The sequence below is a fragment of the Nansenia antarctica genome (assembly GCF_963989245.1).
Source record: "Nansenia antarctica genome assembly, chromosome: 8".
Taxonomy (NCBI): Eukaryota; Metazoa; Chordata; class Actinopteri; order Argentiniformes; family Microstomatidae; genus Nansenia; species Nansenia antarctica.
In genome coordinates, this window is record NC_137678.1 from 16,347,501 (window position 1) to 16,361,794 (window position 14,294).

General features: G+C 46.8%; 1 protein-coding gene across 1 annotated transcript; it reads right to left on the reverse strand.

Moving 5' to 3' along the window:
- Window positions 1-557: 557 nt before the first annotated feature.
- Window positions 558-9,680, reverse strand: LOC308163935 (chromodomain-helicase-DNA-binding protein 1-like; the record flags this gene model as incomplete). The annotated part of the gene is made up of 14 exons (XM_080538106.1): window positions 558-725; window positions 1,545-1,690; window positions 1,910-2,093; window positions 3,307-3,460; window positions 3,847-3,961; window positions 5,028-5,120; window positions 5,920-6,075; window positions 6,563-6,725; window positions 7,378-7,459; window positions 7,566-7,600; window positions 8,126-8,237; window positions 8,809-8,915; window positions 9,185-9,297; window positions 9,644-9,680. The coding sequence occupies 14 exons, from the start codon at window positions 9,678-9,680 to the stop codon at window positions 558-560; spliced, it is 1,665 nt and encodes a 554-aa protein (XP_080394232.1).
- Window positions 9,681-14,294: the final 4,614 nt, after the last annotated feature.

Genomic DNA, 14,294 nt, shown 5'->3' on the forward strand with positions numbered 1-14,294 from the left:
TATGCCTTTACGCTGTCAACTTATACACTCTCATTAACCAGGCCCCTCAGCCAAGGAGGCTTATCTCTAGATGTGTTGATGCTGATGTTGATATACTATATATGATGTTGATATGTATATGATGTTGATATACTGTGTATTTATATATATATAAATATTATTATTATTATTTATTTTTTTAATTTTACTTACCCCGAATCCCATCACAGGCGTCTATCGAAAAATGGTGCTGATCTTTATTTATTTATTTTACATCTAAAGAGCAGTTAGTTATGTTGTTACTGTTTGTTTGTTTATTTAAAAAAAATAAAAAATAAAATGTGTTGTTACTGTCCTCGTGCTTAGGGGTGGAGGGAAGGGGGAGGGATTTGCTTAGGGGTGGAGGGAAGGGGGAGGTGGGGGGGTTTATTGTCCTTGTGATGTATCTTGTCTATCCCTGTAAACTGAAAATGCATAAAAAATTTAAAAAAAAGACTTCGTACAATTCAATCGTACAATTCGAACAATCTTTATGATGGCTGCCAGAAACCTCTGGGTCGCCTAGCGACCTTACAACCTTACTTCTTCTGGTGTTTCTGCTCCTGGTGCTTCTTCTTCTTGTCCTGCGTTAGTTTGGCCCTCTTGGCTGCAGCCTCCTGTCTCCTCTGGTGCTGCTGCTGCAGCTCAGACTCGCTGAGGGGTTTCCTCTTCCTGCGTGGAACCCCCAGGGGCCCGGACAGAGACACCTGGGAACCCACAGGGTGAGTCAAAATACACACGATGAATGGACAGAAGAAGGGAGGAGGAAGAGGAGATGATGGATATGATCTGGGGCATCAGTGGATCGGTACGGATGTGTATCTTCACCTGAGTGTCTCAGAACTGGTGGCTTGCAATCGCAAATGCACACAGAATCATGCAAATACATACTCACACTCACACTCACACTCGCAATCGCGCTCACGCTCACGCTCAAACGCACGCGCACACACACACACACACACACACACTCACACTCACACTCACACTCACACTCACACTCACACTCACACTCACACTCACACTCACACACACACGCACACACGAATCATCCTGCCGACACAATAGATCAGTTAAATAATGCAATTGCACACTACCTCCTCTCCATCACGACCCAACATGACAGGACTGTGAAAAACAAAACTGTCTGGTTTTCAAACGCTCTGGTTAGTGAGTAACCATGTTAAACAGTAGATGAGAGTCATAACCATGTATTATCAATAGGACAACAGTGAAGAGGCTGTAACATTTACATTTTTTGGCATTTAGCAGACGCCTTATTCCAAAGCGACTTACACTCGATACATAAGACTAAGCAAGTGAATCATCAATCCACCAGTCGTAGCAGGAAGAGTAATCCAGCTCAGGCCCGGGGCCATAGGCAGTTTCAGTGATAGAAGGAAAAATCTACTTCTATTACCATCTTCTAAACCTAGACCTTTTATTTTTTTATTATATAGACACTGGAGAAACAGAGAAACAGTACAGGGGGGGCAATAGAAGTTAGAAGGCTGTAACATACTTACTCCAGGTTTGTGGCGGAGTGACGGTCCCTCTCCCCCCGCCTCCTCCCGCTCCGCCTGCTGTTCCTCCAGCAGGAGAGAGAAGCTCCTCTGGTCCCGTGTGCTGGGGTCCTTGGAGTAGTCCTTCCCCTCGAAGTAGTACATGTGGTCTGGAGCATGACAAAGCAAGAATGAGCGCAATGCTATGTAGCATGTTGCTGTGGACTTGGTAAATGGTAAATGGGCTGCACTTACATAGCGCCTTTATCCAAAGCGCTTTACAACGGCCTCTCATTCACCCATTCACACACACATTCACACACCAATGGCGGCAAGCTACCATGCCACAGCCGCCCCATCAGGACTTCCTCTTGTTAGCTCATACTCACTCTGTCCATTGGTTTCCAGGTCCTCCTCCTCTTCCTCTCTGGGCAGGGCGTGTTCTTCGTCTTCCTCAGTCACCCACTCTCCGCCACGGGACTGACCCAGGATCAGCCCCAGGTCCACGTGTTGGACAGAACTCTCCTCTGACGACAGTAACTTATCCACCCCGAACTTTAGGATCTCACTCAACTGTGACAACAAATGAGAGAGTATAAGAAAGAAACACAAAGAGAGAGAGAGAGAGAGAGAGAGAGAGAGAGAGAGAGAGAGAGAGAGAGAGAGAGAGAGAGAGAGAGAGAGAGAGAGAGAGAGAGAGTGAGTTTCAATAGCATAGGAGGAAGGAGAGAGTAACACCTGGACACAGAAACTGAGATAGAGTAGTGGGAGAGAGGGATGGTAGGAAGGTCTGTTAATGGGGTGCACACTTAATATCAATCAGTCATCGCTCGAATGCCACAGCCTATTTGAGTATTGTTGCTGACCATGTGCCTGTGTCTGAAACATTTGCAGGAATTTCATGACGCAATCATGTTATCATGGACCAGAATCTCAAAGGAATGCTTCCAACATCTTGTGGGATCAATGCCACAAAGAATTTAGGCTGTTTTGAGAGCAAAGGGAGGCAACCAACTGTCTCACTATCTCCTTCAGAACAACCTCCCTGACCTTCACCAATCCGGCTTTAAGGCTCGGCACTCCACTGAGACTGCTCTCCTTGCTGTCACGGAGTCCCTCCACTCTGCTCAAGCTTCCTTCCTCTCCTCTGTTCTCATTCTCCTAGACCTGTCTGCTGCCTTCCACACAGTAAACCACCCAATCCTTCTCTCCATCCTCTCTGATCTGGGCATCTCTGGCTCTGCACTCTCCTGGCTTGCATCCTACCTGGCTGATCGCTCTTATCAGGTGACATGGAGAGGAGGATCGCTTTCTTCTCCACAAGCCCTCACCACTGGGGTCCCCCAGGGCTCTGTCCTAGGGCCCTTACTGTTCTCCCTCTCTACCAAATCTCTTGGCTCTGTAATCTCCTCACATGGTTTCTCCTACCACTGCTAAGCTAAGCAGACGACACGCCACTCTTCCTCTCTTTTCCCTCCTCTTACTCACAGGTGACAACAGGTATATCTGCGTGTCTTGCAGACATCTCTTCTTGGATGTCAGCCCACCATCTCAAGCTCAACCGGAACAAGACTGAGGTACTCTTCCTCCCTGGGAAAGCCAGCCCTGTCCAAGACTTCACTACCATCCATTTCATAAAATAATAGAAAAAACATGGTTGTGCTTTGTTCTACCATCGGGTGGAGGTATCTCAACTTTTGGAAACTCTAGTTCCTCTACTACATAGAAGATGGCTGCTGTTGCCAGGGTTGCTGTTGCCAGGGTTGCTGTTACCAGGGTTCTTCACCTGGAGTCCTGCAGTAGCAGACTGGGCCTGCTCCAGAAGAGAGAAGCGCCCCTCCCCGATCACAGTGTTGGTGAGGCGCAGCTTGGACACGGCACGGGAATATACAATATCCTCCACGGTGTCCCTCCCCAGGAGGCGTATCACCTTCACAGCCCTGCGACCAGCCCAGAGGAGAAAGAACTATGAGAAAAGGGGTGCTTAGGTGGCGTAGCGGACGTGTTGACCACATAACCGCAGGGTTCCCGGTTCGATTCCGGCCGCGGACATATCCTGCATGTCATCCCTTCTCTCTCTCACCCATCCTTCCTGTCATATCTCTACTGTCTCTATCACAATAAAAAAATAAAAAATAAATGAGTGGGACTGCCCCACTCAGAAAAAAATTACTTAGAAAATAAAAATAAATAAAAATATGAGAAAAGATCAGGCCGCTCGTTTATATGTAAATAACTGGAACATTCACAGCACAATACACCAGACATTGCAGCATACAAGCAGAAGACTATTGACTTTGACCTTCTTTGACCCCATCCTATTTACCTTGTCTGACCAATCCGATGACAACGAGCAGCCGCCTGCAAGTCATTCTGGGGGTTGAAGTCACTGTCCATAAATATCACAGTGTCAGCAGCTGTCAGGTTCATCCCCACTCCTCCTACACAAGAGACATCTGGGTTAGTCAAGCTGCCGTTTGTACAGCTTCTAAACGTCGTACATGTTTTTGCACAGGGCAATCCCCTCTGGACTGTTCTAGAATGAGTCATAGTGCAACCCCTGCTATACAAACTATAAAAAAGAAAAGACCTTCATCGTTCTCTTGCAATGTACTGAAAACAAGACCTGCTGCAAGAGACAAGAGAGATATAACATCATAAACAGCATCTCCCTTTGCTGCAATGAGTCCTGCAACAACGTGTGTTGATGTATTTGGTACACTTTCGTACACAATTGACTTCAATTCACTTGCATGCAAACCTCCAGTAGGTGTATAGGTCTCCATAGGGAGCAGATATGGGGTGATGTGGGGGTCACACTGCATGCTATGGGGAAGTCAAGTCTTTCATATTCTGTATAAAAAACACTTTGAGAAATGTCAGGTCTTGTTCGGAGCAAAACATCCTCCCACCAGTCTTATCTTCTTGTGGTCAGGGGCCTCTTTCGCTTGTTCAGTTGAGTTTGAGACAGTTTGAGCTGTCAACAGATGCCGAGATACTGCTGAGGTGGCTGTGTGCTGGAAAGGTACAGAGAGACCAACTGTCTTAATAGTAGGTGCACTTTTTTACTTCTGCATTTGAAGTTTTGTATCATTAACCTTTTCTTTTATTTCTGCACTTTCGCCTCACGTTTGGATTTGGCCGACTATTTGATAGCGAGCGGGTCATTCTCCTCCATTGATGTAGCCTTTGAAACCAAAATGGGATTGGTGTTTGTTCTTTTGGGGAGTAATTAAATGGTAAATGGTAAATGGACTGCACTTATATAGCGCCTTTTTTGCTGCTCTAAAGCTGCTCCAAAGCGCTTTACAACGGCCTCTCATTCACCCATTCACACACACATTCACACACCAATGGCGGCAAGCTGCCATGCAAGGCACTGGCCCGCTCACTGGGAGCAATTTTGGGGTTCAGCGTCTTGCCCAAGGACACTTCGACATGTGGCCAGCCGGGGCTCGAACCGCTGATCTGCCAACATTGCAGTGCTGACTGCACATAAGGACTCACCATGAAACAGGTAGGGGTGGTCGACACACTTCCTCAGCTGCATCAGTATGTTCAGCAGCCTGGTCTTGTTGCCTTGTTCATTCTCAAAGGCGTCTGAAAGCAACACAGAGGCCAGTTTGCTACAGTTGCATTCCTTGTGAGTGAAAAGGGTTTCCTTGAGTGAACAATGGTATTTTCTGACATAACCTAAAAAATCTAAAACACAGCAACACAGAGAGCCCAGTTTGCTACAGTTGCCTTCCTTGTGAGTGAAAAGGGTTTCCTTGAGTGAACAATGGTATTTTCTGACATAACCTAAAAAGGTTTCAACATAAAGCAGCAATGGAAACAACCAAATAGGTTGAGACTAAATTGTTCATAATTAAGTCTCAAATAAGTATAACTCACAGGGTTCCCACACCTTCTGAAACATCAAATTCAAGCACCTTTCAAGGACTTTCAAGACTCAATTCCCTCAAATTCAAGGACCCAACACGGCATAGTTTGAGACAGATCTAGATGAGAATTTATATAATAGGAACTATCCGCTCACAGACAACAATTAAAAAGAGAGGCTTGAATGTGTGAACACTAGATGGTCTCTTGTCATCTCTACCACAGCACAGCAAAACAATATATTGTGAAATATGTGTAAAGTTAAGCAATACAGAAACGTATTTACTAGTTGACGAGCTAAGTAAAAAAAATTTGAACATATATATTATACTTTTTTTAGAAAGAGAGAGGGGGGGGGGGAATTCAAGCACTTTCAATGACCCATGTCTATTTTCAAAAACTTTTAAGACCTTGATTTTTTTTTTCTCAAATTCACAAACTTTCAAGGATTTCAAGGACCCGTGGGAACCCTGAACTCAGCATCATCAGTACATAAAGTCCACTGCAGCAGTCTCACCCAGGTCCTTCATCAGGATGGCCTTGTAGTATCTCTTCTGCAGGGCTGACATCCCGTGGTACATCACCAACTCGGTTTTCTTCGGCAGGTCGGCCGCCACTTCTGCTTTGACCCTCCGGAGCAGGAAGGGCTGGAGGACACACTGGAGCTTTGAGGCTGAGGGCGTTGGAACAGACAGGAAGTCCTGACGTTAGAATTATAAGGTTCTATCTCCGTTTTTGGTCAAAATTGAGTTTTTTACATAATCTGATCCATTAGGTGTTTATTAATGCCTGTGTGGTGTTATTTTAAAAAAGTTGACATTTTTTAGCTAGTAATTAATAAAATACAAAGGTTCCATCTCACAAAACATAATGGAATGTAAAAACTTTGACGCTCAATATCTCTGAACTGCCCTAAACGGAGATAGAACCTTATCATTCTAAACGGAGATAGAACCTTATCATTCTAAGCTCACGAAGTGACACAGAATCCGATATGTGTACTTGTATGAATTCCATATCGTACACATTGTATATCACAACCAAATGAAGATGCTCAACAGATACAACAAAATATTGTGTCATATATAAGTATTGTATATAAAGACACATTTGGGGGTATTGCAAATACAGAGCAGGTTGATTCCTAGGTAGTGCCGTACCAAGAGCAGGTTGGTTCTGCACATGTGAGTAAGTGCTGACGAAGTCGTCTACTTCTTCTGGTGGAAAGAGGCTGGGCTGGATGAAGGTTAGGAGGGAGTAGACCTCCTGCAGGTTGTTCTGGATGGGGGTCCCAGTGAGCAGCACTCTGAACCCCACTGAGAACTGCAAGGTGAGGGAGGATTGTCACGGCAAGGCAGACCATGGCAAATGCTGAGAAAGAGGGTTAGACTCAATTCGGTTGTTAAGTCTGACGTCACTTCTTTGTGACGTTTAGCAATTTCCGGGTCCAAATAAAAAACTCCCCACACCAGTGTACCAGTGTACTAAAGCACCAGAGTACCAGTGTACTAAAGCACCAGAGTACCAGTGTACTAAAGCACCAGTGTACTAAAGCACCAGAGTACCAGTGTACTAAAGCACCAGAGTACCAGTGTACTAAAGCACCAGAGTACCAGTGTACTAAAGCACCAGAGTACCAGTGTACTAAAGTGGTAGAATGACAGTTCAATCGTTTTTTTAGACTCGGATCTATTCATACAACAAGGGACACAGCACTTTCCCGTTTTTCCCATATTGTCAGCGTCTTTGAGCCTCGGAAAAGCGCTATACAAATATAATGAATTATTAGCGTTACTGCGGCATTTCGAAGAGAGCGCCTCAGCCAACGTTGGACCCGGAAACACGTCACGACTTAACAACCGAATAGCAGCGGGGGGCTGGTGGAGGGAGAGATTGGCATGGAATGGAATGAGGGATGGTCTCAAACACATGATGTCAACCTCCACCAGCCTCTCCTGGTCAGCAGGTAACTTACCTCTGTCAGGGCTTTGTGCAACAAGGAGTTCTGGTTCTTCAGCCTGTGAGCCTCGTCCACCACTAGAACCTTCCACTTCCACCTGTAGACAAGATCATGTTGTTGTATACGGCCTGTGGTGTATAGTGTTGGATTTATGAATTTGCTAAGCATTCTGGGTGTTAGCTATGAAGAAGTGTCAAGCGCACCTCCTTCTCAGCAACGAAGCGTCGTTGAGACAGAGCTGAGGAGAAAGAGAGAGAGAGAGAGAGAGAGAGAGAGAGAGAGAGAGAGAGAGAGAGAGAGAGAGAGAGAGAGAGAGAGAGAGAGAGAGAAAGAGAGAGAGAGAGCGTTTTGAGTGAGAGTCAAATTGGACACATCCAAAATCCAGATAAGACTTGAGTTGAATTAATGGAGAAATTCATATGAAGGTCAAAGGTGAATATATAGACAGTTGAAGGTCGTATATAGACAGTTCGTGAGCTTAGAATGATAAGGTTCTATCTCCGTTTAGGGTAGTTCAGAGATATTGAGCGTCAAAGTTTTTACATTCCATTATGTTTTGTGAGATGGAACCTTTGTATTTTATTAATTACTAACTAAAAAATGTCAAAAAAAATTAAGATCACCACACAGGCATTAATAAACACCTAATGGATCAGATTATGTAAAAAAAACTACATTTTGACCAAAAATGGAGATAGAACCTTATAATTCTAACGTCACGATATACAGTATAGACAGTTGCCACATTGCCACACAGGATCACCTCGTACGTGGTGAGCAGAACATTGAAGTGCAGGTTGTCCATCTCTCTCTGCAGCTCCGCCCTCTTCTCTTTGCTCCCAGTGTAACACAGCACAGTCAGACCCGGGGAGAAGCTGGGGGGGCAACAGTCTGTCAGAGCACATTCATACGACAGGCCAGGAGACCAAGCTCTTACTGCGCAAACACAGCACTAGGACATTCATGCTTGGTTCACATAACAACACATGAATACTAAATGCCTGAGTCAACCTGTAAACATTTTTTACATGTTTGGCATTTAGCAGACGCCTTATTCTAAAGCGACTTACAATCAATACATTAGACTAAGCAAGTGAATCATCAATCCACCAGTCGTAGCAGGAAGAGTAATCCAGCTCAGGCCCGGGGCCATTGATAGAAGGAAAACCTTCTTCTCAACCTGTTTTTTATTTATTTATTTTTATATATTTAGACACTGGAGAAACAGAGAAACAGTACAAGGGGGGCAATAGAAGTTTTTAGGGACACAGTAGAGGGGAAAGCGGGTGTCTTCAGGAGACGCAGTGCTGGGGGGCAGTAGATGTCTCAGGAGGAGCATGACTTGTATTCTCAATGTGGACAAGGCTCCCACCCAGTGGCTGGTAGGAGCTATGTTAAGTGAATGATTGTCTGGGACTAAGATATGAAGTGTTTTGATCTTCTCACCGTTCCATCTCCTGCCTCCAGTTCTCCATGACAGAGAGTGGACTCAGCACTAGGAACGGTCCCTCGTCTCCTAAGGCCCCTCTCGTGTACACCAGCAGAGAGATGGTCTGAAGGCAGCAAACACAGACAAACACATCTTCAGGGCTCTCAAGTCTCACGCATTGGGCATGAGACAAGGTGTGGCCCAATGCGTGAGACTTGAGAGCCCTGCGTCTTGAAAAACATACACATATATACACAAACATACAAACATATAGTAGCAACCAACATCTTGTTGAATGTTGAATGACAGAACTAAGCAAACGATACATGCACATCGTTCCACCTATGTAAAGAGATGGACAGGGGGGAACAGAGGTAACATATTGTAGCATACCTGACATGTCTTGCCCAAGCCCATCTCATCTCCCAAGATACACCCCTCCTGATTCTTGAGACATTGAGTCAGCCACTGTACTCCGTCCAACTGGTAGGGTCTGAACCGTATCCCTGAGGAGACACACCAATGTTGAGCACAAGACAAGTATAAATAAAAGCTAATGAATTATGCTAGTAGTAGTTGGGTTGGCTAAACGTTTTGGCTGTTCCACTTGCAGCCGTCATTCATTGCCACGATCATGACGTGCAAATCCTGTATAATCAGGAGATCATGTCGTCATTTACTTGACAGATTCTTAACAGGTAACAGTAGTTCATTCATGTTATTTCAGTATAGTTTGCTTGCATGATTATGTCTTTTCGCATGTTGAGTAGGGCAACATAATATGGCAACATTATATTCTGAAATCTGGAATCATTTTCATTTCAGTTCAGTCATAATAGTTCAGCCACGAACCTTGTAAACCCCACTTCTGCAATTCACTCTCTGTCATGTTTGCAGTGGCGTGTCCAGACCTTTTTCAGTGGTGGCACCTAGTTATGCATGGGTGGCACAATTTTGAGAATTTAACACTTAATTCCCTGCATTCTGGTCAATTTGTATGCACCATTTTGTGCTTTTTATTACCATTTCTGTCTCCACTACCCATTGTATACTTTAATTAGGCTACTAACATTACAATCCCTGTTTAAAAGTCCCAGTGCTACCAATCACAACACAACAGAGTGGCACCATACAAATGTAATATTAAACTCCCATATTTATTCTTTAAACTAACAAATCTGGGGGAGTGGTCGGAGTTAACGAGATATTGTTCCAATCCATTACCTGGCCATTACCTGCCTGTGAAAAGTATGAAAAGTATGAAAGGCATTTTCTCTGTTAGTTGATTTGGAATGTACCAACATTGAAATATGCATATCTTCTTCAACTTTTCAGATATCAACAGGTGCGTTTCCATAAAACATTCTGATTCGCATGAGAAATTTAATGGAAACAGCTTGATTCACATAAACTCGATGCGAATCACCTCTAATTCGCAGTCGCACAAAGTTGGGAATGCTACTTAAACAAACTAACTCTGACTGCGGTTACATGCAGACCATAAGCGGTCTATGCTCAATAAGCCGCTTATTGAGCATACGCCGGTATTAAGCGGCTTATGGTGTGCATGTAACCGCAGTCTCTGTCAAATGGTCGGCGACTCCCAGATCCGTGTGCTATTACTGATTGGGTAGATGACATTAGCAAGTGGCCTAATATTCAATGGCCAGATATATATAACACAGAACAAGTTAACCAGACAGATAAGATAGCCAGACTGTGTTTACCACCACAAATTAATTAATGTATGCCCAGCCAAATCCATGTTTAGAGGTAGCTACTAGCTAGCTAGCTAACATTACATTGATCATACGAGTAAGACTTTTCACTTTTCAAAAAATGCAGCTCGAGAGAGAGAGAGGACGCTGGCGTTGCTTGTTCGCTGCTTCTCCGCCCGAAATCTAGATATACTTGCAGTATACAGAGTAGATTGTCCTACAAAGAAACTTAGATTTAGATTTAGTAATCTTCTTTTTATTTTACTACTCAATCTTTTCAGTTTGTAAAGCGTCTTTGAGTGTCTAGCTAGATGTTAGTCTAGCTACATATTAGACAATTGTTCATGTAAACAATAGATTTTCCATTGAAATCAGAGAATAGATTAGCTATATATTTCAGAGATACTGTAACGTCCCGACTTGGACAGTGGTGAAATAATAAGAGATAGGTTGTCTTACACCTGTAAGTGAAGGGTATACCGCCTGTCCACTAGGTGGCAGTATCTCGTTTGCTATGCTGTCCGGCTCAGTCAGGAGTCGGCCATGTTATTATTTGTTTAGTGTCGGACGTTCATGTTACGGTGGCCGTCTATCGAGCTGTCCACCTAATTCCTGTAAGTTGGTTATTCGAATGTTTCTGGTTAAGTTATATATATTACATTTACCCTGCTTATACTTTATCTCAATTCATACTTCTATTGTTTGTATATTTGCAGGGCGTTTTCATCTTTGTCATTAAACACTTCATTGACATTGAGGAGCGTATTTCTTCATGAAAACGCCAGGAAGCCATGGTCGTCGTTGCATGCTCTGTCCCTGGCTGCGCTTTCGGAACTGAAAACGTGTCCAAAGCACTTGCCATTGCCCTGTTGACTAATCATGGATTTGCCCATCAACGCACATCGCCTGTCACAGCCGCGCCGACCCCCCGAGGCCCGAAACTGGATCGGCCTAAAGTCGACGTAGGCGTATCGATTGAGGAATGGAACGTGTTCATCCGTCGTTGGGACGTCTTCTGCACTGGCTCAGGCATAGGAGCCGCCGAGGCCCCTTTCCAGTTGTTTCAGTGCGCTGGGCCTGAACTTGGTGACAGCCTGTTGAAAGTCAACCCCAACGCCGCTTCCGAACCTTTGCTACACCTAATTGCCGCCTTACGTTCACTAGCAGTCATCCCAGTCGCCACATGTGTCCTGCGCACCGAGCTGCTCCAGCTACGCCAGGAGCGTGATGAGACATTCCGCGCCTTCACTGCCAGAGTACGGGGGAAAGCGGAGACATGCGCCTATGTTACAGTATGTGGGTGTGGCGAGGATGTGGACTATACCGACCACATCATCCGCGACATTCTAGTCAATGGCATCTCTGATTCGGACATTCGCCGAGAGGTACTAGGGACGCCGGACATCCTTAAAATGCCAGTGAATGACGTGGTTGCACTCGTCGAAAATAAAGAGATGGCCCGCAACGCTCTCCCGTCATCCGCCCTTTCGGCCATGTCGTTTGACAAAGAGTCCACAGGCGAGCCCCACCCCGACCCCAGGCCCAGCGGACGTGGCTAAACGATCCCCGTGCCCAGAGTGTAAGAGAACCTTTAATGTCTTCACAGAGGGATCCCGCGGATGGAATACCAAGCCCCACCAGCTTTGTATCGACTGTTATAGGGCCCGCCGACGCAAGGGGCGACCGCAGCCATCTGCCAGCAGTCAACAGGCCGCCGTGGAGTCAGAACCGATTTCCCAGATCTCGTCGGTTCAGTCTGATGCCCGCCCTGGCCAACGTCGTGGGAGTCACCACCAACGCCACGCCCCCACGCCCATCAGACTTGAGCACCACATTTTCTCCAAGGGCGAATGGAGAAGGGCCAGGCTGAGAGACCATCCCCGAGCGCTGATCACTATCTCGGTTGACATGCCTGTCGGACCGAGTGCAGGCACCGGCGACCGTGGCTCGGTCAACGGGGCGAGGGTATCCGCCATCGCGGACACTGGTGCACAGTCGGACCTTTGGTCCCTAGAGGAGTTCATTGCCTGCGGATTCTCACGTGACGACCTGCGTCCCGTCCATCTCAGCATGTCGGCCGCCAACCGCTCCCCCATAGCTGTCGAAGGCGCATTCTTCGCTAGACTCTCGACAGCCTCCAGCAGCGGTGGAGTGGCGTCCTGCCGCTCCATGGTGTACGTGAGCAGCTCAGTCCGGGCCATGTACCTATCCTACGAGTCGCTGCTCAACCTCGGCCTCTTGTCTATGGACTTCCCATCAGGTGACATCGTAGGGGGGCCCAACGACGAGCGTGGGTCTTACACGCCAAACCAGCCCCTGTCCGTCAATGCTACGAGGTCCACCAACGGCGGCTGCGGCGACCCGAGTAACCCCCACAGCGCCCAGTGCTCATGTCCCCAGCGTACGGTCCCTCCGGAACGCCCTACGGCGCTACCTTTCCCTGTCACACCAGAGAACAACAGCCGGATGAAGGATTGGCTATTCGGGAGATACGCCTCATCCACATTCAACACTTGCCCTCATCGGGCGCTGCCGTGCATGGAAGGGCCACCCATTGAAATGCATGTGGACCCCGCAGCCACGCCGAGAGCATGCCACACCGCGGCCGTTGTGCCTCTACACTGGCAGCAGAGAGTCCACGATGACCTTCTCCGGGATGAGGCCCTCGGTGTCATTGAACGTGTGCCATACGGCGAACCAGTGACATGGTGCCATCGTATGGTGGTCACTCGGAAGCACAATGGCTCCCCCCGCAGGACCGTGGACCTCTCACCTCTCAACAAGTTCTGCCTACGTGAGACTTTCGCCACCGAGTCCCCATTCCACCTCGCACGTCGTATCCCAAAGGACACCTGGAAGACTGTCACGGACGCCTGGAATGGCTACCACAGTGTGCCCCTGCGTGAATCGGATCGTCATCTGACCACATTCATCACGCCCTTTGGCCGCTGGCGTTACACCAGGGCGCCACAAGGTTTCCTATCGTCGGGGGATGGCTACAACCGCCGTTTCGATGCGGTCCTCTCGGACTATGAGCGTAAGGAACGTTGTGTGGATGACACCATCCACTATGACACCGACGTGGAGCAGCACTGGTGGAGGACCATCGACTTCCTTACTCGTGTCGGCCGGGCAGGCATCGTGTTGAACCCGGACAAGTTCCAGTTTGCGGAGAGGAACGTCGAGTTCGCTGGCTTCAGGGTGTCGGACACTACTATCGAGCCACTCCCCAAGTACTTGGACGCTATCCGAGACTTCCCCACCCCGGACTCCACGACGGATGTCAGGAGCTGGTTCGGCCTTGTCAACCAGGTGTCGAACTATGCCCAGCTGCGCGACACGATGGCTCCATTCAAGCCATTCCTCAGCCCACGCTGTAAATTCTCATCAGGGCTCTACAGTGCGACCATTTCACTCGCATTTGCGACTAAAAATACATCTGTGCGACTAGAGAAATAAATTCACGAGCACACGTGCGAGTACCGTTTTTTTTTTTTTTTTTTTTTTTTAAATTCTAAAAATAAATCTGCGCGAACTGTGTGGCCACATTTTAAGCCGTCAGCCAGCCCGCTACGACCACGGGAAGTCATGTTAAAAGTGAAGTTACTTCTGTTAAACTGGCGCTAAGCTAACATCGCTAATCGCTAACTCCCTCCTGGGCCTTAAAGAGACAAGCGCCCTTTTCTCATCTCAAGCTTCATTAGCTTCATTAGCTCACCACATCTACAGATTTGGTCCCACACACTCCAGATTTGAACCCAAGGTTACAACCAGGGTTAACTACA